General features: G+C 62.4%; 1 protein-coding gene and 1 long non-coding RNA gene across 4 annotated transcripts; one reads left to right on the forward strand and one right to left on the reverse strand.

The window, feature by feature from the left end:
• The first annotated feature begins 279 nt into the window (after nucleotides 1-279).
• Nucleotides 280-7,106, forward strand: LOC120394314 (charged multivesicular body protein 2a). Its single transcript, XM_039518572.1, has 7 exons — nucleotides 280-441; nucleotides 2,762-2,847; nucleotides 3,747-3,936; nucleotides 4,430-4,609; nucleotides 5,274-5,404; nucleotides 5,797-5,858; nucleotides 6,288-7,106. The coding sequence occupies exons 3-7, from the start codon at nucleotides 3,769-3,771 to the stop codon at nucleotides 6,407-6,409; spliced, it is 663 nt and encodes a 220-aa protein (XP_039374506.1). The 5' UTR covers nucleotides 280-441; nucleotides 2,762-2,847; nucleotides 3,747-3,768; the 3' UTR covers nucleotides 6,410-7,106.
• A 442-nt stretch (nucleotides 7,107-7,548) lies between these two features.
• Nucleotides 7,549-18,321, reverse strand: LOC120394315. Of its 3 annotated transcripts, none has more exons than XR_005592257.1 (4): nucleotides 18,198-18,321; nucleotides 15,370-15,553; nucleotides 8,823-8,922; nucleotides 7,549-7,686 (listed from the first exon to the last, which is right to left on the reverse strand). It is a non-coding gene; the product is annotated as an uncharacterized LOC120394315 (long non-coding RNA). The 3 variants fall into 3 exon arrangements; XR_005592256.1 differs by having other exon boundaries at nucleotides 15,370-15,578; XR_005592255.1 differs by having other exon boundaries at nucleotides 15,370-15,705.
• Between the last annotated feature and the right edge of the window lie 3,764 nt (nucleotides 18,322-22,085).

The following is a 22,085-nucleotide window of genomic DNA, read 5'->3' on the forward strand; positions in this document are numbered from 1 at the left end:
AATCCCCAGCCCCGAGGGGGGGATGGAGTGAGTGGGGGCGGAGCCTCGGGAAAGGGGCGGGGCTGAGGGTTCGGTTTTCTCCCATTACAAAGGTGGCGCCTCACACTCCCCCGGCCCCCACCCGCCATCGCCCTCAGCCCCTCCCCGTGTCTCTCCTGCTGGGGGCGGGGCGCTAGAGCGCGGGGGTGCCCCTCTAGCCCGCCTCTCTGTGCTCTGCCGGAGGGCGGGGTCGCTCTGCGCTTGCTCTCGATGGTGACTTCCGGGAGGGGGACGCGCGCACACACACACACACACTCTCTCTCTCTGTGGTACCCGCGGGGGCGGGGCTCCGCCCACCACCACCGTCACCTGACGCCCCGCCCTTCGCGTGCTCTGTGACGTCATCGGGGCCAAGGCGGAAGTGAGAGAAGGAAACAGACTGACCGAGAGCGGCGGCAGCGGGTGAGACCCGGGGGGTCCCGGGTGGGGGGGTCCTGGGGGGGGTGTCTCCGCCTCCTTCATTTCCGTGGGGCGCGCGGGGTCAGCGCTGCTTCCCTCCCCCCCGACATGGGGGCCCCGCTGGGGGAGTCCGGCCCGGGGCCGCCGGGCTGCGCGGGTGGGGGGTTGGGCCAGCGTGGTTGGGGGGGTGCAGGGAGGAGAAGTGGCGCATAGTGGGGTGGGGCTGAGGCGTGGGGTGGGGCACAGTGGGGGTGTAGGCGGTGGGGCAGGGGCTGGGGCGTAGGGTGGGGCACAGTGGGGTGGGTGTAGGCGGTGGGGCAGGGGGCTGGGTGTAGGTAGACGCTGGGTGCAGGGCAGAGGGGTGGGGAGGGTTGGGGCATAGTGGGGGGGGTAGAGGGGCGGGCTCTGGAGGGACCAGATGTGGGAGGGGACCAGGTGGCTTAATTGAAATCACCTCATGTGAAGCCTCTATTAAAACCATCGATTTTAATAAAACTTTTCTCTTTGGGTGCCAGTAATTTTTCAGAGTGGGGAGGGATAGCTCAGTGGTTTGAGCATTGGCCTGCTAAACCCAGGGTTGTGAGTTCAATCCTTGAAGGGGCCATTTGGGGAACTGGGTAAAAATCTGGGGATTGGTCCTGCTTTGAGCAGGGGGTTGGACTCAAACCTCCTGAGGTCCCTTCCAACCCTGATCTTCTATGAGCTACCCTGGTTGGGGGTCACTAGACACATTTACACATATCAGTTTACAGCTAATGACAGAGCTTGGACACTGGAAGTGGGACATGTTTGTGCTACCTAGGAGGGCTCCCTATAATTATATACATTTAAGTAACTATGTAGCTTAATACTCTCAAATTCTTATGAATTAATTGGTCTTTTCCACTATGTTAGCAAATAGCAAATGCCAAATTGCTTATCTCCTAGAGAATTAACTGTTCACTCAGGATTTGTGTCAAGCTGCATTTGGATGGTAACTGGAGTTTAACTGCCCGCACAAAACATCTAAAATGTACTTTTATTAACCAAAACAGCCCTAAATGCTTTAGATCCATAAATATCTCATATCAGAACAGTTTTCATGATTACAGCAAAATGATTCATTATTAACCAGAGGGTTTAATTGTCCTCAGTGAATTAAACCGATTATTTCAAATCATCCTGGGGGAAAATTTTCAGATGTTCCCAAGTGAAAGTAGAGTGAGCTTAAGTTCCTACTTCCCTCTCTTGAAAATGAGTCTCCTAAATAGCTGGTTTCAGAATAGCAGCCGTGTTAGTCTGTATCTGCAAAAAGAACACTGAGGAAGTGGGTTCTAGACCACGGAAAGCTTATGCTCAAATAAATGTTAGTCTCTAGGGTGCCACAGGTACTCCTGTTCTTTTTCATAAATAGCTAGCAGCAAATATCTCCAACGACTGGTGATGGGACACTACATGGGTAGGGAGTTACTACAGCAAAATCTTTCCCTGATGTCTGGCTGGTGGTTCTTGCCCACATGCTCTGGGTCTAACTGATCGGCATATTTGGGATTGGGAAGGAATTTTCCCCGGGGCCAGATTGGCAGAGACCCTAGGGGTTTTTTGCCTTCCTATGGGGCATGGGTCACGTGCAGGGTTAAACTAGTGTATATGGTGGACTCTCTGGAACTTGAAGTCTCTAAATCATGACTGGAGGACTCCAGTAACTCAGGCAGAGGTTAGGGGTATATTACAGTAGTGGGTGGGTGAGGTTCTGTGGCCTGCAATGGTTCCTTCTGACCTTGAAGTCTATGAGTCTGTGATTACTTTGAGCCATTGGGCTGTATTTATAAAGCTTGACCTCAGGTGTTTGGTATCTCCTCCCCAGCCAGTTCTTTGTGTAGAAAAACCACCTTGAATGCAGTGTTTTTGGCAGAGGCTCTTGGATTCAGCATAATTACTTTATATTTAAGCATTTGAAGAGATTATCATAAGTTCAGGCCTTAACATACTTGGTATTAAATTCAGATTTTGTTTTAAAAAGAAAAATATATTATAATTTATTATAATTATATTTTAACACAAAATAAAACAAATTCTGGTTTAAATTAAAAAAAATCCTATTTCAGCAAAACATATTGGTTTTTATCCAGCCTGGCTTGGGGGTTTGGGGCCTGGAGCACTTTGATGGGAGCAGGGGGTCTTGGGGGCATAAGTCTTCCTAGGCCACCGAGGCTGTGCCCTCTCCTGCAGTGGCACTGGGCTCCATTCCCTCTGGCAGCGTGTCCCGCCAGAGCAGTGACCCAAACCCAGGCCTCAGCGAGACCTTTCCACCACCACTAACCTTCCCCTCCTGTCTCTGCAGCTCGCTCTGTGTGTGCGTACCTGACTCCAGCGTTTCCTGCCTCCTCCAGCCGCCACCCCCTGTAACGAGCCTGCTTTCTCCCCTGGGTGAGTACTGTGCTAGCTGGCCCTGAGCGCCTCCTGGGGTTGGGGGTAGTGATTCCCCTTTGTTCTCGAGGGCAGCGCTGCCAGCAGCTGGGATCAGCTGTGGCCCCTAATCAATGGGGTGGGGTCTGTGCCCGGCTCGGCTCCTGCAGAATAGGTTGTCCTGTCCGTGGAGGTGCGTGAATGGAGCATGGCAGGGGAGGGTCTCCCTGGGGTGAGGTCCAGGAGGTTCCCTCCCTCCAACGGAGCTGCCTGCTGCTCTGACACATCTCCTCCCTTAGAGCCCCCTTCACTGTGCCTCCCCTGCCCAGGCTGGAGCAGGGGCTGCCTGGGGTTGTGCCCTGCCTTGCGGGGTCGCCAGGCAGGTCCCTATTGCGTGTGCAGCCTGGAGTTGGGTCTGGCCCCTCTCCCAGGAGCTGCTGGGCCTGACCCCGGGAGTGGCACAGCAGTGCCCTGGGTGTGTCGGGACAGGCTGGGCTGCTGGTGGGAAATGCACAGAGGTTGTGGCAGGGTGCACCTAGAAAAGTGCTGTGGTGGGGAGGGGGGGGATGGGATAGAGGGAGCCGCCTGTGCACCCAAGACAGCCGTAGATGATGGAGCCAGCCCCACAGATACTCCTGCCTTGTTACCATTGCATGGCCTGGAGGGGGACAGCCTAGCCCAGCCAGCTTTGTGGGGAAGAGTCTGGGTCCAGAGAACCCAGATCTGAGCCCCGAAGGGGGTAGAGCTGCCCTGCCCCCTGGGGTGTGGGGTGGAGCCTAGCCCTGACCAGCTGCCTGCCCCACTCACTGTCAGATCCAGAGGATTCGCTCCCCATCTCCCAGCCTGGGCTGCTCAGGGGCTCCCCTAGCTGTCCCCCTCCTGGCAAGTTCCTGAGCTGCTGCTGTCCCCCACGGCCACAGGCCGCCCCTTGTCCCGCTCAGCATGGACCTGCTGTTCGGGCGCCGGAAGACGCCGGAGGAGATGCTGCGGCAGAACCAGCGGGCCCTGAACCGGGCCATGCGGGACATGGACCGTGAGCGGCAGAAGCTGGAGACCCAGGAGAAGAAGATCATCGCCGACATCAAGAAGATGGCGAAGCAGGGGCAGATGGTGAGCAAGGGGCAGGGCCAGGGGGGAGCATCTCCAGCTTGAGCCCAACCTGCCCCCCGCATGGCGGGGTGAAGGTTATGGGGGACAGGAGTGTCTCCAGCTGTAACCCACAGTGAAGGGCGTGGGGAAGGAAGGGTACATGGGGGTGTTCCTCGCTGTAACCCATCCCCCCGGCAGGAGGTGGTGAAGAGCAGGGGGGATGAGGGGTCTCTGGCTGTAACCCATCCCCCCCAGCAGGACATGGTGAAGAGCAGGGGGGGATGAGGGCTATGGGGAGAGGGGGTGTGGGGTCTCTGGCTGTAACCCATCCCCCCCCCCCCACCCCCAGCAGGACGTGGTGAAGAGCAGGGGGGATGAGGGCTATGGGGGGAGGGGGTGTGGGGTCTCTGGCTGTAACCCATCCCCCTGGCAGGATGCGGTGAAGAGCAGGGGGGATGAGGGCTATGGGGAGAGGGGGTGTGGGGTCTCTGGCTGTAACCCATCCCTCTGGCAGGATGCGGTGAAGATCATGGCCAAGGACCTGGTGCGAACCCGGCGCTACGTCAAGAAATTCATCATGATGCGAGCGAACATCCAGGCCGTGTCACTCAAGATCCAGACCCTCAAGTCCAACAACTCCATGGCCCAGGCCATGAAGGGCGTCACCAAGGCCATGGCCACCATGAACAGACAGGTACGTGGGCTTCCGCCAGCCGGGCCGGGCAGCGGGATCAGCTGTGGCCCCAAATCAATGGGGTGGGGTCTGTGCCCGGTGCGGCTCCTGCAGAGCAGGTTGTCCTGTCCTGTCTGTGGAGGTGCGTGAATGGAGCATGGCAGGGGAGGGTCTCCCTGAGGTGAGGTCCAGGAGGTTCCCTCCCTCCAACGGAGCTGCCTGCTGCTCTGACACCTCTCCTCCCTTAGAGGCAGCCAGCCCCCTTCACTGTGCCTCCCCTGCCCAGGCTGGAGCAGGGGCTGTCTGGGGTTGTGCCCTGCCTTGCGGGGTTGCCAGGCAGGTCCCTACTGCATGTGCAGCCTGGGAGTCTGGCCCCTCTCCCAGGAGCTGCTAGGCCTGACCTAGGGACCATGGGGGAGCTGGCTACTCCAGCCAGGCCTCTCCCAGCAGGGGGCGCTGTGGGATGCGGGGCAAGGTTCTGAGCCGTGTGTGGGTCCCTGGCTACTTCAGGCCCACTTGTCCCAGCAAGGGGTACTGTGGGGAGCAGGGGTACTGTGTGTGCTGGCCACGGTGTCGGGGCTCCTGGCTACTTCAGCCTGGCCTCTCCCAGCAGGGGGCGCTGTAGGGCCAGTCCACTCGATTTCCCCAAGGCAGTGACTGTATATTCCCCTTCCCTCTACCCCAGCTGAAGCTGCCCCAGATCCAGAAGATCATGATGGAGTTTGAGAAGCAGTCGGAGATCATGGACATGAAGGAGGAGATGATGAATGACGCCATCGATGACGCCATGGGGGACGAGGATGACGAGGAGGAGAGGTGCGGGGAGCAGGGCAGGGGCGACTGGTTGGCTGGGGGTGGGGAGGCAGGGAATGGGACACAGGGCCTTTCCCCCCCTACGGGGTGCCGGCTCCCATCTGGTCCCAGGGCCTATCAGCAGGACAGGTGACAGACTGAGCCCCCAAGGGGGGTTCCCCAGGCCGAGCGACACCCTTGGGGTGGGGATGAGCCCACCCAGCTGGTGCCCGCTCCAGAGATACACCCAGCGCATTGTCCTGGCACGTTTCCCCAGGTGTGTGGGGACCTGGCTGCTGGATGTGGGGCGCTGGCTCCTCTCCAGCCCGGTTATCTGGGGCGTGGCTCTTTCCTCTCCGGGTGTGGGGGGGGCTTGGCCGTGTCCCTGCTCTCACCTGCCCATCTCTGTCCCCCAGCGATGCTGTGGTGTCCCAAGTGCTGGATGAGCTGGGCCTGACCCTGACGGATGAGCTCTCCAGTGAGTATCCCAGCTGTGGGTGTCGGGGGGGGGGGGGGAGGAAGGGCTCTGGCAGGCTCGGGGGGCTGGGAGCCAGGTCCCCTCTGTGGCTGTGCAGTGCGGGGGAGCCCTTTGCTGCCTGACCCTGCCAGTGCCTGGGAGATGGGGGGGCTGTGGGGTGCTCTGGGTGGACTGGCTCCCCCCCCGCTGTCCTGCCATTGACGGGGGCCTCGCTCAGTGGGGGGCTGTGGGGTGCTCTGGGCGGGATGACCCCCCCCCCCCCGCCGTCCTGCCCTTGACGGGGGCCCCGCTCAGTGGGGGGGCTGTGGGGTGCTCTGGGCGGGCTGATCCCCTTTCTCCGCAGACCTGCCCTTGATGGGGATCCTTGCTCAGCGGGAGATGTGGGGGCTGTGGGGTGCTCCGGGCGTCCTGACCCCGCTCTCCCTGCAGACCTGCCCTCGACTGGGGCCTCGCTCAGCGTCACGGCCGGGAAGAAGGCCGAGCCCTCCGCGGCGCTGGCGGATGCCGACGCCGACCTGGAGGAGCGGCTGAAGAACTTGCGCCGGGACTGAGGGGCTGGGGCTGCCCCCCTCCCTCCCCACACTGTGCTCCCCCAGGCACCCCACCCACTGCTGGCCTCTGCTCTCAACACTCCAGGGGCTGCGACTGCTGCCTCTGCCCTTCTCTGGGTACTTCCCCTCCCCCCACCCCTCTGCCTATGTGGGGGGCTAGGTGGTGGGGTGGAGGGTCCCAGTTTGGGAGGGCAAGTCCCCACCCCAAGTTAATGGGGGGGGTTGGCTATGGGGCTGCTGCGGCTGTCCGGGGGGCAGGGGAATCATTTCTGTGGGTGGGGGCTCTTAACCCTTTAGCTTCCAGCTCAAGTACACTACAGGTGGGGGTGTCTTTTCTGCAATGGCCGTCACCCCCCAGGAGCTGCCAGCTCAGGCTGGATTCATCCCCCCCACAGAGAGGGGGAGGCTGGCTCTGGGGAGAAGCAGATTGGAAGATGCACCAGCCCAGGGATATATGTGTGTGTGTGTGTGTGTCTGTGCTGGTGCGGGGGCTGGGCTTATAGGATGGGGGCAGCTGGGCGCACTCACTAAAGCCTGGATCTGGGGGGCACAGGTTGGGAGCCCCCCTTCCTCTCCTCCTGGCACAGAACTCTCCATCCTGTGCACAGGGACGGGGGGCGGGGCTGCGCTCAGGCCCTCCTGCCTCCATCTGCTGGCTGGCTGGGGGAGGGGCTGTAATAAAGACTGTAGATTTGTATCCATGGTGCCTTCTGGCTGATTCTTGCCCCATAGATTGGGGGAGGGGGCAGAGGCCCTCCCCCATCTCCTCTGTGGTGAGCTGGGGGCTGAGGGGTGGCTGTCCTATGCGGTTGCCTCCCCCTGGCTTGGAACAGAGGAAGGGCCATGGGGATCCCCCGCTCTGCTGCTGGCTTCACTACATCTCCCTCCTCCAGGGGATCCTGGAGCCCTGCCCCCTGCAGCTGGATGCATCATTGTTCCTGGGGGGAGGTAGGTGCCCCTTGCCTAGTGCTGGGCAGGAAGGGACTGACGGGGATGGGTTGGGAGTGGTGGCTGGGCTGAATGGGGTAGGAGGTTGGTGGCGGGGGCACTGGAGGCATGTTATGGGGGAGTGTTGAGTGGGGGTGGTGTAGGGCTGGCGTTCACTGATCACGCACACCCAGCCCAGGTAAAATGCTGCCAGTTTATTACCCTGCCCCCCATGCCTCCTGAATCCGGAGCAGCTGCCACCTCCATGGCCGCTGGCGTGTCTCGGCGGCTCTTCACTCTCACAGCCGGGCTCCCCTGGGTGACGCTGCACCCACTGGCCACACCAGCGCCTGCAAGAGAGGAGCAACTGCTGAGCCTGGTGGGAGGGGAAAGACCCTGGTCCCTTCATGTTCCCCATCTCTGCCTGCCAGTTGGCTGGAGCGGCCCTCAGGGCAGGGCAGTGCCCTCCCCCCCACCAGGCCCCCTGCTCCCCACCCCCCCCAGCCTGGCGCTCCGTTTCCAAACTCCCTTTAACCACAACGGGGCAAAACTGGACCCTGGGCTAGAAACTTGGGAGATGCTCCACATCAGAAGGAACTTGGGATAGAAAACGGGGGAACAAAATAATACGAAGTGTGAGACTTGGTCTAAAAAGAAAAATCCCTTTCTGCCCCCAAACAAGTCTGTGTGAACGCACAGGAATCCAGCGCCGGCAGCTGGAGAGGGACAGGGGGTTGCTCTGACTACACCTTACACGTGTACATGAGGACTTCAACTGTCTAGTCCTTCTCTGCACTTCCACACCATGTGGATGTGAATTAGGGGGTATAAATGTGATGTGTGGGTGTGTGTGTGTGAGAACCAGGGACGGTTGTAAGTGTGACCCAGGGGGTGTAAATTGAACCAGGGAGTATGGATGTGAATGACGGGGTGTGGCTGTGAATCACGGGTGTAAAGTCAACCTGGGGGTGTGGATGTGAGTGAGGGGGTGTGACTGTAGCTGCCTCTTAACGATTAAAAAAGTTAAATCAAAAGCAACTTGTCCCTTTAACACACAACGGTTCTCTTGCAAACCTGGTGCGCTCTCTGTGCGGCCAGCGGGACCAGCAGCCACGTGCCAAGCAGCTCCAGTACCCGGGTACCTCCAATGCCATCACTGCGGAGATGGTCACCTGGCAACTAGTGCTGGGGGCTGAACCCACTGGGAGGCGGGAGCTGTCCTGCACCTCTGGGGGTGGGGGTTGCTTTGGGGAGGCCAAGCCAAACTCAAGTACAGGCTGCTCCGGGGGGGAGAGGGGACCCAGCTGTGGACATGGGCCCTGGGCTGAGGCAGTGCCCCTCTGGGGCTGCCCAGAGAAGCAGCTGAGAAAAAGCAGGGGCTTAGGGGTGTGGTGCAGGGTGGGGGGCAGTGCTGCCCACACTGCCCCCCTGCTATCCCAGCCCTGGGCTCCCCATGCCCCCATGAGGCTGGGGGAGGGGAACTCACCGTGGGGGAGGGCTGCTAGACCTTGATGCCCAGGGCACGGAGACACTCGTGGTACGATTCCATCAGCTCCTTGCACGAATCCTCCCCGTTCTCACGCACGCTGCGAAGACATGGGGGGGGGTGTCATTAAATGGGAAGGGGGACCTGCCTGGCTCACACCCATGGGCTGATCTAGCCCAGTATCCTGCCCCCTCCCTGACCCCTGGATCAGACCCACGGGCCTTTCTACCCTGGTATCCCATCACCTCCCTGGATCAGACCCAAGGCCCATCTAGCCCAGTATCCTTTGTGCCCACCTCCCTAAAAGCTGAACCAAGAGGCTGGGAAACTGATAAGCCCCTCTTGTCTCAGCTCTCCTCTCCCTCCTACACCCACCTCCTTCCAGTCAGACCCTTATCTGCAAGGGGTGTGTATGGGGAGGGCTGGCGGGTGGGTTAGATTAGTCAGACACACCCCACCCCCTGCAGCCTGTCCAGGGGTCCGGCATGGTGCCCATATGGGGCTGGGGGAGCCGTGGTGCAGGGAGAGTGGCTCGGGGTGCTGCGCTCGGAGCAGGCCAGGGCCACGCGAGGACAGCAGGGTGCCGGCGCCGGCAGAGCTGGAGATGCCCCATTGCCAGGGCTGGCGGGAATGGGGAGCTTGGTGCTGCAAGGGGTGCCCCACATAGGATCTTCTTGCTCCGTGCAGCGGGGTCCCTCCATGCGCCCCTGTTCCCTGACTGAGATCCTGGCCCATGCTCAGGTTGCTGGGGGTTGGGGGAGAGGAGAGATCCTACTGCTGCCATAATACACCTAATAAATAATGTACAGTGCCTAGCGCAGTGGGGTCCTGGGCCATGACTGGAGCTCTTAGGCACTACCGTAATACCCCTAATAAATAATGTACAGTGCCCAGCACCATGGGGGGCCATGACCGGGACTCCTAGGTGCTACCATAATACACCTAATACATTATAATAATCATAGTTTAGTGAGAGGCAGTATGGCCTAGTGGAGAGAGCACAGGATTGGGATTAAGCTGCTGGGTGATAGTGGGTAAGCCACCCCTGCCTCAGTTTCCCCATCTGTACAATGGGGAATAACTGACCTCCGTAAGGTGCTCTGAGATCTGCTGGTGGGCGGTGCTGCGCAAGCCCTAGGGCTGATAAGAGGGGACCCAGAACTGCAGGTTGGGGGGGGGGGCAGGCCGGGTTCCTTTTCATCCCAAAGCCAGGCTGCTTGGGAGGTGCGGATGCCCCACCAGTCGGTTAGGGCTGCAGGTTGCAGATAAGGGGCAGCTGCAGAGCTGCGGGGAGGGGGAAGGGAGGTCACAGGGCAGGGGCGGGGTGCCGAGGAGCCACAATTGCAGGGGGCTGGAGCCTGGTGCTCTTTAGAGCTGATACAGACACCCCCCCTCACCGTGCCTGCCCCCTCCCCCCAGTCATGAGCCAGGCTGTGCGGTTAAAGCCCTGAGCTGGGGCTCAGGACGCCAGGGACTGAGCCCCACTATACACATGTGTGGGGCCCGGGGATGGCCCCGGGTGGGAATCAGGGAGTATCCAGTTGCCATCACCTCTGGGGCTGGGTGGGTGATGGGCCTGAATTGCCAGGGTCTCGGTTAGTGGTGGGGTAGGGACAGAGAGGGATTAATGGAGGGTGGAGGAGTGTTTCCACCCCGGCCACTGAGGGGTTAATGCCCGCCATGTGCCCGCACCCCCTTCCCGGCCTCCCCGTTACTCCCGCCTGGCTGCCCTGGCGGCTCCTTTCTCCGCAGCTAATGAGGCCGGGGCTGAGTCAGCAGCACCGCGCCCTCCTACCCCACGGCTGCCCGGCCCACACGCCCCAGCTCTGCTTGGCCCCACCAGCCCGTACCTGGGGGGCTGGCGAGGGCTCCAGTCACTCTGTAGGGGTAGTGGGGTGAAGGAGGTGTCGCTCTGAGACACTGGGGGGCAGGCAGGGGTGGAAGGGGTGTCCCTAGGGGTCACTGTGGGGCAGGTGGGGGTGGAAGAGGGGTCTCTCGGGGTCACAGTGAGGAAGGCGGGGGTGGAGGGGGTGTCCCTGGGGGGCACCATGGAGCGGGTGGGGGTGAAAGAGAGGTCTCTCGGGGTCACTGTGGAGCAGGCGGGGGTGGAGGAGGTGTCCCTGGGGGTCACTGTGGGGCAGGTGGGGGTGTAAGGGGGGTCTCTCGGGGGCACTGTGGGGCAAGCTTCCATTCCCTCCCCCTCCTCTGGTATGCCTGCTCCCTGCTGCCATGGGAACGGGGTGGCAGAGCTGAATGTAGGTCATTGGCGGTTGTGCTGGTAGCAGCTTAGCCAGCCCCACGTGTCCCGGTGGGTGCCAGCCATAGGGGGCATCTGCCCCGTGGGGCCGTGTCTCAGCGTAGCCACTGCACCGGGGTCAAGGGGTTGCTGACACCGGGGATGGGGTGGAAGCAGTGTGTGTGTATGAGCAGGAGTGGCCGTGGGTGGGAGCCTGGGAGCCAGGACTCCTGGGTTCAATCCCTGGCCCTGGGAATGGGGTCTAGTGGTTAGAGGCAGGAGGGCTGGCAGCCAGGACTCCTGGGTTCTCTCCCCTGCTCTGGAGAGGAGGGAATCTAGCAGGTGGACAGGCAAGTGGAAGGCCGGACTCCTGGGTTCTATGGTGCCCCCGTCTCCCCTGTGACCTTGGGCACATCCCAGGTGGAGCTGTGGGGATCAGGCCGGATGCGGGGAGGGCGCGATGGCCTCGCTAACCCCCTCGCACTAATTAACCAGCCTCCTCAGCGCCCGGCAGAGCAGGTGGTGCCAGGTGCTGGGTCACGGCATGCCCCTGTCAAGCTACATTAGCCAGGGCTGGGAGATGGAAGGTGCTGCCGGGGGCGGCATTGCCCAGTGGGCTCTGCGGCCTGCGTGCCAATGTGGGGTGGGGCGCAGTGGGGCTGAGTGTGGTGGAGCTGGCTGGGGGCACCCCATGGGGGAGAATGGGGTATGGCCTGGGCATAACCAGGGGGCACCCGGGGGTCACGCACAGCCCGTCGGCTGGATCAGCCCAGCCGCAGGAGACGCGAGCGGGAGATTTATAAATCATAGTAATAACTCCTGGCAGCACCGCCAGCAAAGCGCCTTACCCTGCGGGGGGCGCTCAGCCCCAATTACAACCCAAAGGGGGGGGCACGCACATGCCCAAGGTCACACGGGGGCAGAGGTAAGGAGAGAACCCAGGAGCCCTGGCTCCCAGCCCCCCCTGCTCTAACCACTAGCCCCCATTCCCCTCCCAGAGCCAGGGAGAGAACCCAGGAGTCCTGGCTCCAAGCCCCCCCTGCTCTAACCACTAGCCCCCATTCCCCTCCCAGAGCCAGGGAGAGAACCCAGGAGTCCTGGCTTCCAGCCCCGTTCCCCCCACTCTAACCACTAGCTCCCACTCCCCTCCCAGAGCTGGGGCCAGAACCCAGGAATCCTGGCTTGTCTCCCTGTGGGTCTCCACTGTTACTCTGGGGCCAGGAGAGGGGCACCTCATCTGCTGTGCCCCCCCGCCCCACGAGGCCCTGGGCTCTGTTACCCCCTCATCCAGCACCCCTAGGGTAGGTGTGTCCCTGCTCTAACCCCCCATGGCAGCTTTAGCTGTGGAGGTATTTGGGGGTGAGGATCTGGCAATGGGGTCTGCTCCCCTGCGGGGGGAGGGGGGAGCAGGGACGTGCTGGGGCCAGAGCTGGGCACGGCAGCCCAAGGGCAGCTGTGGGGATGGCGCCAACTCTTGGGGCAGAGGGTGAATGGGGACAGGGCATGGCTGGGGGGTGACAGCCACTGCACTGGGCTCGGGACCCCGAGGGACTGACTCCGGGGGATGGGAACGCCCTCGGTAACTGCCTGAGCCCCCTGCCCCCCTGCCCAACCCCCACAGAGCCCCCTGCCAACCCCCACTGATCCCCCTGCCAACCCCCACTGATCCCCCTGCCCCACCCCCACTGAGCCCCCTGCCCTCTGCCTCACCCCTACTGAGCCCCCTGCCCTCTGCCTCACCCCTACTGAGCCCTCAACCTCACCCCCACTGAGACCCCTGCCCCTGTCCAACCCCACTGAGACCCCTGCCTCACCCCACTGAGACCCCTGCCCTCTGCCTCACCCCTACTGAGCCCTCCACTTCACCTCCACTGAGCCCCTGTCCAACTCCACTGAGCCCCTGCCCCTGCTAACCCCCACTGATCCCCTGCCCCACCCCCACTGAGCCCCCTGCCCTCTGCCTCACCCCTACTGAGCCCTCCACCTCACCCCCACTGAGCCCTCTGCCCCACCCCACTGAGCCCCTGCCCTCTGCTTCACCCCTACTGAGCCCTCCACCTCACCCCCACTGAGGTCTTGCATCCAAAGAAGTGGGTATTCACCCACGAAAGCTCATGCTGCAAAACGTCTGTTAGTCTATAAGGTGCCACAGGATTCTTTGTTGCTTTTACTCACCCCCACTGAGTCCCCTGCCCCTGTCCAACCCCACTGAGCCCCCTGCCCCACCCCCACTGAGCCCCCGCCCCTGCCTCACCCCTACTGAGCTTGTGTCCCCGAGGACTGACTCCGGGATGGGAACACCCTCGGTAACTGCCTGAGCCCCCTGCCCCTGCCCCACCCCACTGAGCCCCTGCTCTCCCTGCCTCACCCCTATTGAGCCCCTGCCCCCTTGCCTCATGCCCACTGAGAGCCCTGCCAATCCCCACAGAGGCCCCTGCCCCACCCCACTGAGACCCCTGCCCCTGCCTCACCCCTACTGAGCCCTCCACCTCACCCCCACAGAGGCCCCTGCCCAACCTCCACTGATTCCCTACCCCACCCCACTGAGCCCCCTGCCTCACCTCCACTGAGCTCCCTGCCCCTGGCTAAGCTTCCTCCCACACTGAGCCCCCTGCCCCACCCCCACTGAACCCCCTGTCCAATCCCTACTGAACCCCCAGCCCCACTGAGCCCTCTGCCTCCCACACTGAGCCCCCGTCCAACCATCGCTGAGCCGTTCCCCACTGAGCCCCACCCCCATCTCTAGTTGACAGTGGGGTGGGGAACCAGTAGGGGGTGATGGGACTGACAGCACCTATGGGGGGCGACCCACCCATCCCCATACACATCCCACCATCCCTATACACACCCCGCCATCCATCCCCATACAAACTCCGCCATCCCCATACACACCCTGCCTCCATCCATCCCCATACACAACCCTCCGTCCAACCCAACCCCCCCATTCTCATACACACCCCTGCATCCATCCCTATACACACCCCTCCATTCCCATACATACTCCTCCATCCATCCCCATATGCACCCCTCCATCCCCATACACACCCTGCCATACCTCAGTCCCCATACACACCCTCCCTCCATGCATCCCCATAAACACCCCATTCAGTCGTCCAACTCCAAATACACCACCGGGTCTATCACTGACTCCAGCTGCCTTCACTCCCCCCCCTGCGAGGCCCCCACATTCACACCTTGTAACAAGGCACCGCTCCCAATGCACACCCATGGCACCCGCTCCCCATTCACACCCCTCATTCACTGCTCTCTGTCAGCCCCATTCACTAACCCCCCAACCAATCTATGTCACTACGGCTCTCCCCGCCCCTCGTGCCCCGCATATCTGGGGCTGGATGGGTGGGGCGGGGTTTGGGCCTGGAACCGCTGGGTGGCTGGGGCTCATTCTCCCAAGTGGAAGGGCCTTTGCCCCACGGAAGCCCCTATGTTCCCCATGGAGTTGGTCGTGCTGGGAGGGGTGCTGGGCTGGCTGCTTCCTGGGGGTGCCCTGAGGCCACAGAGCTTTCTCCAGGCCGGTTCCCCGAGGTCACGTCCTGCCGTTCCCTTCCGGTCCCTGCACCACATGGCCAGCGCCGAGGGCCCCTCTGCCTATCCCGGCCTGGGGAACCGCGGAGCCAGGATCCACCGGCTCCCACCCTTCGGCCTCACCTGGGCTGGGGGCACTGGGTATGGAGTGCATGGCACAGCTCCCTGCGCCCACCCCACTGAGACCCCCTGTGCTCAATCCACTGAGACCTCTACACCATTGAGCCCCCCCATTGAGTTTCCCTGCCCGAACCCCACTGAGACCCCCCTAGGTCCAATCTACTGAGACACTCTGCCCCACTGAGACCCCCACCCCACTGAGAACCCGACTAATCTCCCCAGCCCCAACTCAACAGAGCTCCCAAGTAACCCCAATGAATCTCTCCAACCCGCTGAGCCCCACAAATGCCCCCAAACTCAACCCCACTGACTTCCACCTGCACCACTGAGTTCCCCACCCCACTGAGTCACCTGCCTCATGAAAACCTTGAACCCTCAACCCACTGAGCCCTCCCTGCCCCACTTAGGCCCCCATCCCCTAACCCACTGAGCCCCTCTGCCCCACTGAGCTCCCTGACCCCACTCTACTGAGCTACCCTGCTGCCCCACTGACTGCAGACTCACTGAGCCCTGCCTCCACTGCCTGGAGCCCCTGCCCTCCATTCCCTGTAGCAGCTACCTGTGAATCAGGTCGGCGGGATGCCAGACTCCCCCCAGCAGTGCTCCCACCCCCCAACCCTGCATCGTGGCAGCTGCTCTGGGACTCACCATTTCTCCATGGCTGCTTTGAGCTCGGCGCAGGGGGGCTGCCCCTGGGGTTCATCGGGGGCCCCCTCTTCGGGGGCCCCTCCTGGGCTGGGGCTGTCGGACATGCTGAGCCGTGTGTCTGTCCGTCTGTCTGGGCGCGGGGCGGGAGCGGTACCCGGGCAGCGGCAGGGGGTGGAGGATCACGCTTGGGTATTCGAGATATGTCATAACTGCTCCGGGGTTAATGCACAGCGGCTTAGCCTGGGCCAGACGCCTCCCCCCAGCCCTGCCCTCCCCTCTCACTGCCGGCTGAACCTAGCCGGGGACCAGGCTGGAGGTTTCATCATGCGACTTGATCTTTAATTAAAGATTAATCTTTAATTCCTGGAGACTCCAGGACAATCCTAGAGGGTGGCAACCCTAACGGGTCTCTGGGGACCTGCCACCAAGACGCTCCTTCCCCCTCCATGGCCATCCCCTCACACACCTCCCCCCCAGAAACACAGAGCCCTGCGGGCCACGGATCCCAGCCATGGACTCGCTGGGTTGAAGTGGGGCAGCCTCTGCATTGTGGGAACAGGGACTGACGGTGTCGGGGTGGGGGGTGATGGACAGGGCACCCGCCTCATCAGAGGGTGTGCGTATGTACTGGTGTGTGTGTGATTTTGTTAGTGGGGGTGCAGGGGTGTTGCAGTGTTGTGGGGTTGTGTGAGCATGTGGACAGAGGGTATTGGGGTGTGGGGGGGGTGTTGGGATGTGCATGTGCAGGGTATATTGCAGGGCGTGTGTGTGTGTGTAGGGATTGTAGGAGTTTGTGAGTGTGTTTGCAGGGATTGTGTGCATAGACAGTGTTGCAGTGTGTGTGTGCAGGGAGTGTTGAGTGTGTGTGTATGTGCTTAGAGGGTGTTGCGGGGTGTGTGTGCAGGGGATGTTGGGGTGTGTGTGTGTGTGTGCAGCAGATTGTTTGCAAGGGTTTTAGCAAGGTGTGATGGGGCCCGGATGGCTCTCAGTGAGCTCTGAGGGATTCAGCCCAGGTCACTGGGGCTGGGGGGGGGGGCGGTCACAGACAGGGCCGTGTGGAGCTGTGGGGCTGCACGCTCCAGTGGGCTGGGATTTGCTGGCTTATGGACCCCTACACTGGGGCTCCCTCCCGCACTCCCCAGGGTGCCCACCACCAGCCCCCAAACCAGCCCCCTCCCACACCCTACCAGCTCCAGCTGTGCCCAACCAGCGATGTGCTGCCCAGTGCCACCCCCTCTGCTCTGCTCCCCCCTGCCCTGCATCCCAGGTGGGGCCTTGGCACAGGCACGCCGCACCCCAGAGCCAGGCGCAGCAGGGGAGCGATCCTGGCACAGACAGGAAAGGCCTTGGCACCCCCAGGGCAGAATGAATAGCTGAGTCATTTGGGGATTATGCAACACTGCCATCCACACAGCCACAGCTAATGTGGGGTGCAGTGCCCCCAGTGGCCATGCTGGGTACATGCAGTGTGAATGCTGCGTGTGCTAATGGGGCGCTTCAGTGCCCCCTAGTGGCCATGCTGCTACATGCAGTGTGAATGCTGCATGTGCTAATGGGGACCTGCAGTGCCCCCCAGTGGCCATGCTGGGTACATGCAGTGTGAATGCTGCATGTGCTAATGGGGAGCTGCAGTGCCCCCAGTAGCCATGCTGCTACATGCAGTGTAAATGCTGCGTGTGCTAATGGGTGAGGGGGCAGCAGTGCCCCCAGTGGTCATGATGGGTACATGGCATGCGAGAAACGCTTTGCTTGTTCCCTAGTTCTGACTCAGGCCAAAGCCTGTTCTAGCTGGATTCCCCTGGAAGTGGTCCCAGGGCTGAGGCTATGGATGGGGGTGGGGGTGCGGGGGGCTGTGCCCCCAAGCATGGTGTGAGACTCAGGAGCGAGGCCTTCTGGCCCCACAGTTCTTGATCCACCGTCACCACCACAAGGGGCCGTTTATTTCCCAAGCTGCATTTACAACGGGGGTCAGGGGGTGGGGGGAAGGTCCATCCAGCAGGGATGCCCAGTGCCTGGAATGGTGCCTGCCCTGCCCCATTTGCCCCTGGCTCCCACACGCAGCCTCCCCGGGGCGTGGGCACTGGTTGGGCGCAGATGGGACATGCAGCCCAGTGGCTCCCCCGGTGGTTAAAGGCTCCGTGCCTCCCTCTCCTCGGCCACACATCCAGCCGGTCCCCACGAGGCTGTCGCTGGCAGGGACGGCTCTGGGAGCCCCAGAGGGTGGGGGCTGGCAGGGAGCCCAGCCAGCGTCCTGCCCTCAGTGCGGGGTCCACGGGTAGGAGTAGGCTGGGGCTGTCCAGCCAGACTCCTGAGTCCTTGGCCTGTGCTCCCTGTGTCCAGCCCAGAATTGGGTGTAGCCGGACCGAGAGCAACAGGGAGCCGCAGCGATGGGGAATCGCCTCATCCCTCTGGGGAGCTGCCCCAGCCCGGACCCACCCCACCCTTGCTGGCCCCTGGGCACCTGGCTCCCCAAGCACCCTGGAGCCCTGGCCAGCGGCTGTGCCCCTGCTCTGGCCGGCTGGGGGAAGGGGCCCTCAGGGGTCAAGGGAGGGTGTCTGGGTGCCTGGCACCTCCCAGACTTCCCTGGGTCGAGTTGGGGGGCTGCAGGGCAGACTGAGCAACACTTGCACAGCCTGGTCTCCCCTGCGCCCCCTCCTCTCTCCTGCGCCCCGCTCTGCCCCCTGCCTTGCCCAATGCCCCCTGCTCTCCCCCACCCACCAGAGACACCCTCGCTGCATCCCTCCCGGAGAAACCCTCGCTGTGCTGCTCCACCTCCCTCCTGCCCGCTGCAGACCCCGGCTCCGCCCTGCTTGGCTCCTTGTTCTAACCTGGATGCCAGCCGGATTCTCCCGTGGGGTCCCAGGGCTGGGGCCAGAGGAAGGGTGAGGGGCTCAGGAGGGCTGGAGGCCTCCGCCTGCTCTCCCCTCCCTGCTGGAGATGAAGCTGCCGGAGGCTGCTCCTGTGGGGGCTGGAGGCTGCTGACCTCACGGCTCTTGCGCCATCATCTAGGCCGCAAGGAGCCGCTTATTTCTCAAGCCATGATTGTGCCAGCCCGATGCGGGGGGGAGTGTCACACTCAGCCAGGCTGGGCTATAAACCCCCTCCCCAGGGCGAGCGCCCGCAGGGCCCAGGCACCAGCACAGCTGCCAAGGGGCAGGATCTGCCCTGCCCCATAGTCCCCAGGGGCACCACTTGGGCGCAGAAGGGGTGCGCAGACCGGGGTCTCCCCTGATGGCTTTGTGACCCCAAACACCCTCCCCCAGGCTGTGCCTTCAGCCCCTCACTATGGGGCCGTCGCTCGCAGGGCAGCCCCCGAAGAACAGGGCTCACCGGCGTTTCTGGGATTCTGCAGCTGTCACCGCAGGCGCATAAGGAATTTTCCCCACGTCCTGTGGATACCCCCTGAGAACAAGACGCAGGGGAGCCCACCCTGGGTGCAGCTTTCGGGAAGTCATGGACCGCCGAGAGCAAAGAAACTTTCTGGAAAATCAGTTGATGACTCGCTCACTCGGCCCCACGAGAGCCGGTGCCTGCAAGATCTGTGCATGGTTCTGGGCATCAAAAAGCTTCCCGCCAGCCCTCGCCGCCTGCTGCCAGAACCAGTCACCCGCGCGCTGCTCGGCACGCTGGGAACCCCGGAGCCTCTGCGGAGGAAATGCTGGATCCAGCTGGTGGCCAGCTGGCCGAGTCTATAGCAGCATTTGACCTGATGCCACAGGGCACACGCCACGGAGGCTGAAGTTTGGGTGAGACCCTGGATCTCTGTTGCAGGTGTCGTCAGCTGGGGCGCTCCCGGAATCGTATGTGGGGCATGTGACTCGCCTGAGGGATCGATTGAAGGAGGCAGATGGGATGAAACGAGCCCCGAGTCGCCTGAAGCAGCAGGCCAAAGCCCGACGTGACGGGCGGGTGAGGCTCGGCCACTGAGTGTGGGTTGGGTTTGTGGCTGGCAGGGAAAAGGTGACATTGCTGATGACTGGTGGTCGCAGCCTTATGACCCCGGGGACCCACCCGTGTAGCAGATGTGCCCCGAGGGCTGTCTCAGCCCCACCAGAGCTTCCCACTGGAATCATCTGTGACCCACGGGACAAGGATTGTTTCTCGACGAGGATCTTTCTCCAAATCCTGAGCTCCCCTGTCCTGTGTGTCAGATGCTCTCCCGTCACCCCCTGCTCCCCCTGACCCACCAGAGACACCCTCTCCACATCTGCCCCGGAGACACCCTCTCCTGCCCTCCTGCCCTGCTGAGAACCCCACTTTGCCCGCTCCTCGTTCTAACCCGGATCCTGGCCAGATTCCCCCAGGGGTCACAGGGCTGAGAGGTGCCTTCACTCCCAGAGGAAGGGTGAAGGGATTGGGAGGGAGGCCTCCGCCTGCATCCCATTCCCTGCCCGGGACAAGGCCATCAGGGCTGCAAGGCCTGTTTATTTCTCAAGCTGTGGTTGTGGTTGCGGTAGCGGGGAAAGTTGGGCCGGAGCCGGTGGCAGCTCGGTGTGGGCGGGTGGAGCAGGGTGGGAGTGTCCCGCTCAGCCAGGCTGGGCTAGGACCCCCCTTCCCAGGGCTTGGCCTGGATCCTGGTGACGGATAAACACCATCTGGTTTGGCAAAGGCTGGTTGGGCACCTGGCTGCTGAGGGAGGACATCTGTGCCTGACAGAGCGGGGGGGATGGTGCTGGAGGTTCCCGTCTGGAGCAGGGGAGCCACGGGGGTCACCCTTGCGTGAGGATTCCCAGCTGGAGCAGGTCCACTGACATCAGGGCTGATTGGCACCCACTGGGTCCTGCCCAACGTCCCATTTCATTGCACAGTGCTGTTGGCACAGACAGCGGCAACCTGATCTCGCTGAGCAACAGATGGGCCCATTCGGCCTCCTGCCCCATCCCCAGCCCTCTGTGATCGACTGGACAGGTTGGGAGAGAGCTGGACACAAGGACAGAGATGTGAGGCCCCAGGGTGCGCCGAAGCTTTGTGGCCCTTACTCACATGGTGGAAAAATCAGCAACTTCACCCCATCACTCCCAGGATAAGACAAACCAGGCCCACCCGGCTGGGGCCAACGAGTCTGCCCTGCCCTCATCACCTCCCATCCCTCGTCTGCTTGGTCCTCGCCATGCCCCCACGCCCCATCTCTCGATCCCACATCTACCCTGGCCCTCGCCACCTGCCATCCCTCGTCTGCTTTGTCCTCGCCATGCCCCCACGCCCCATCCCTCGATCCCACATCTACCCTGGCCCTCGCCACCTGCCATCCCTGTCCGTTGTCTGAGACAATCACGCCCAGACTAGTCAAATCCCCTGTGTGTGATGGATGCAGTGAAGCTGTCGGAGTCTGCAGAGAGCCTGAACCAGTTGCTGGGAAAGAGGTGAGCTGCCCCCTATGTTTAAGTGGGGCATTGTCTGCCGGCCTCACCCCAGCAGTTACAGCCTGGCAGCTGTGGATAATGCTAACGCACCCCCCGCCATCATTCTGGGGGGGGGGTCCCCGCTGCTGCCTTCTCCACCCCTCCTGGCTCAGCCCCATGGAGTTCCCTTTAAAGGCAATATTGAATAAGGCAGATGAGTGGCGCCTGGTGCCGCCTCCACTGGGCTGGGCACAGGGACAGCAGGAGTGGGCACTGCCCCCCTCTAGAATGGGAGCGGGGAAGGGAGGGAGAATGGGGCTATAAAGAGAGGGGCTGGGAGCTGAGAGCCCATCACTGGCGATCTGGTGTGAGCCTCTGTCAGTGAGTGACGGTACCTCCTGCTCCTGCCCCATGGAAACCATGGTGAGTCCCCGCTGCCCCTCACCTCCTGCCCCATGGAAACCCTGGTGAGTCCCTCCCACCTCCTCCTGCCCCATGGAAACCCTGGTGAGTCCCTCCCACCTCCTCCTGCCCCATGGAAACCCTGGTGAGTCCCTCCCACCTTCTTCTGCCCCATGGAAACCCTGGTGAGTCCTCCCACCTCCTCCTGCCCCATGGAAACCCTGGTGAATCCTCCCCACCTCCCCTGCCCCATGGAAACCCTGGTGAGTCCCTCCCACCTCCTCCTGCCCCATGGAAACCCTGGTGAGTCCCTCCCACCTCCTCCTGCCCCATGGAAACCCTGGTGAGTCCCTCCCACCTTCTTCTGCCCCATGGAAACCCTGGTGAATCCTCCCCATCTCCTCCTGCCCCATGGAAACCCTAGTGAGTCCTCCTTTCCGCCTCCTGCCCCATGGAAACCCTAGTGAATCCCTCCCCCCACCATCTCCTGCCCCATGGAAACCCTGGTGTCTCCTTCCTGCCCAGGGGCACCCCCCTGCCCCCTCTCCTGTTGGTAACACAGCAGGGGCTAGGGGATGTGGGTCAGGTGGTTCTGGGTCTGTGCCCCAGGCTCGGGGGCGCTGACACTGTGGGGTCCTGTGCAGGTGCCGGGACGGATGCCCAGGCTGGACTCCTGCTGCTGCCCCTTCTCTGTGCTGCACTGCGCGTGGCTGGCTCCAGCCGTGTGGCACGGCTATAGCGCCACCAGCCCTGGTGCTCCAGGCAGCGCTGTAAGGGGGCAGGGAACGGGGGAAGGGGTGTTGGATAGAGGGCAGGGGAGTTTGGGGGGTGGTGGTCAGGGGGTGGCAGTGCTGTAAGGGGGCAGGGAGCAGTGGGGGTTGGATAGAGGGCAGGAGAGTTTGGGGGGTGGTGGTCAGGGAGTGGGGGTGTGGATAGGGCTTGGAGCGGTCAGAGGATGGGGAACAGGGTGGC

The sequence above is a fragment of the Mauremys reevesii genome, unplaced genomic scaffold (assembly GCF_016161935.1).
Source record: "Mauremys reevesii isolate NIE-2019 unplaced genomic scaffold, ASM1616193v1 Contig50, whole genome shotgun sequence".
Taxonomy (NCBI): domain Eukaryota; kingdom Metazoa; phylum Chordata; order Testudines; family Geoemydidae; genus Mauremys; species Mauremys reevesii.

Excerpts from the sequence above, each read along its gene's own strand:
- LOC120394314 (XM_039518572.1), top strand. The coding sequence starts at position 3,769 with ATGGACCTGCTGTTCGGGCGCCGGAAGACGCCGGAGGAGATGCTGCGG. Across the intron at positions 3,937-4,429 it reads TGGCGAAGCAGGGGCAGATG|GATGCGGTGAAGATCATGGC; the intron begins GTGAGCAAGGGG and ends TCCCTCTGGCAG. Across the intron at positions 4,610-5,273 it reads TGGCCACCATGAACAGACAG|CTGAAGCTGCCCCAGATCCA; the intron begins GTACGTGGGCTT and ends CCTCTACCCCAG.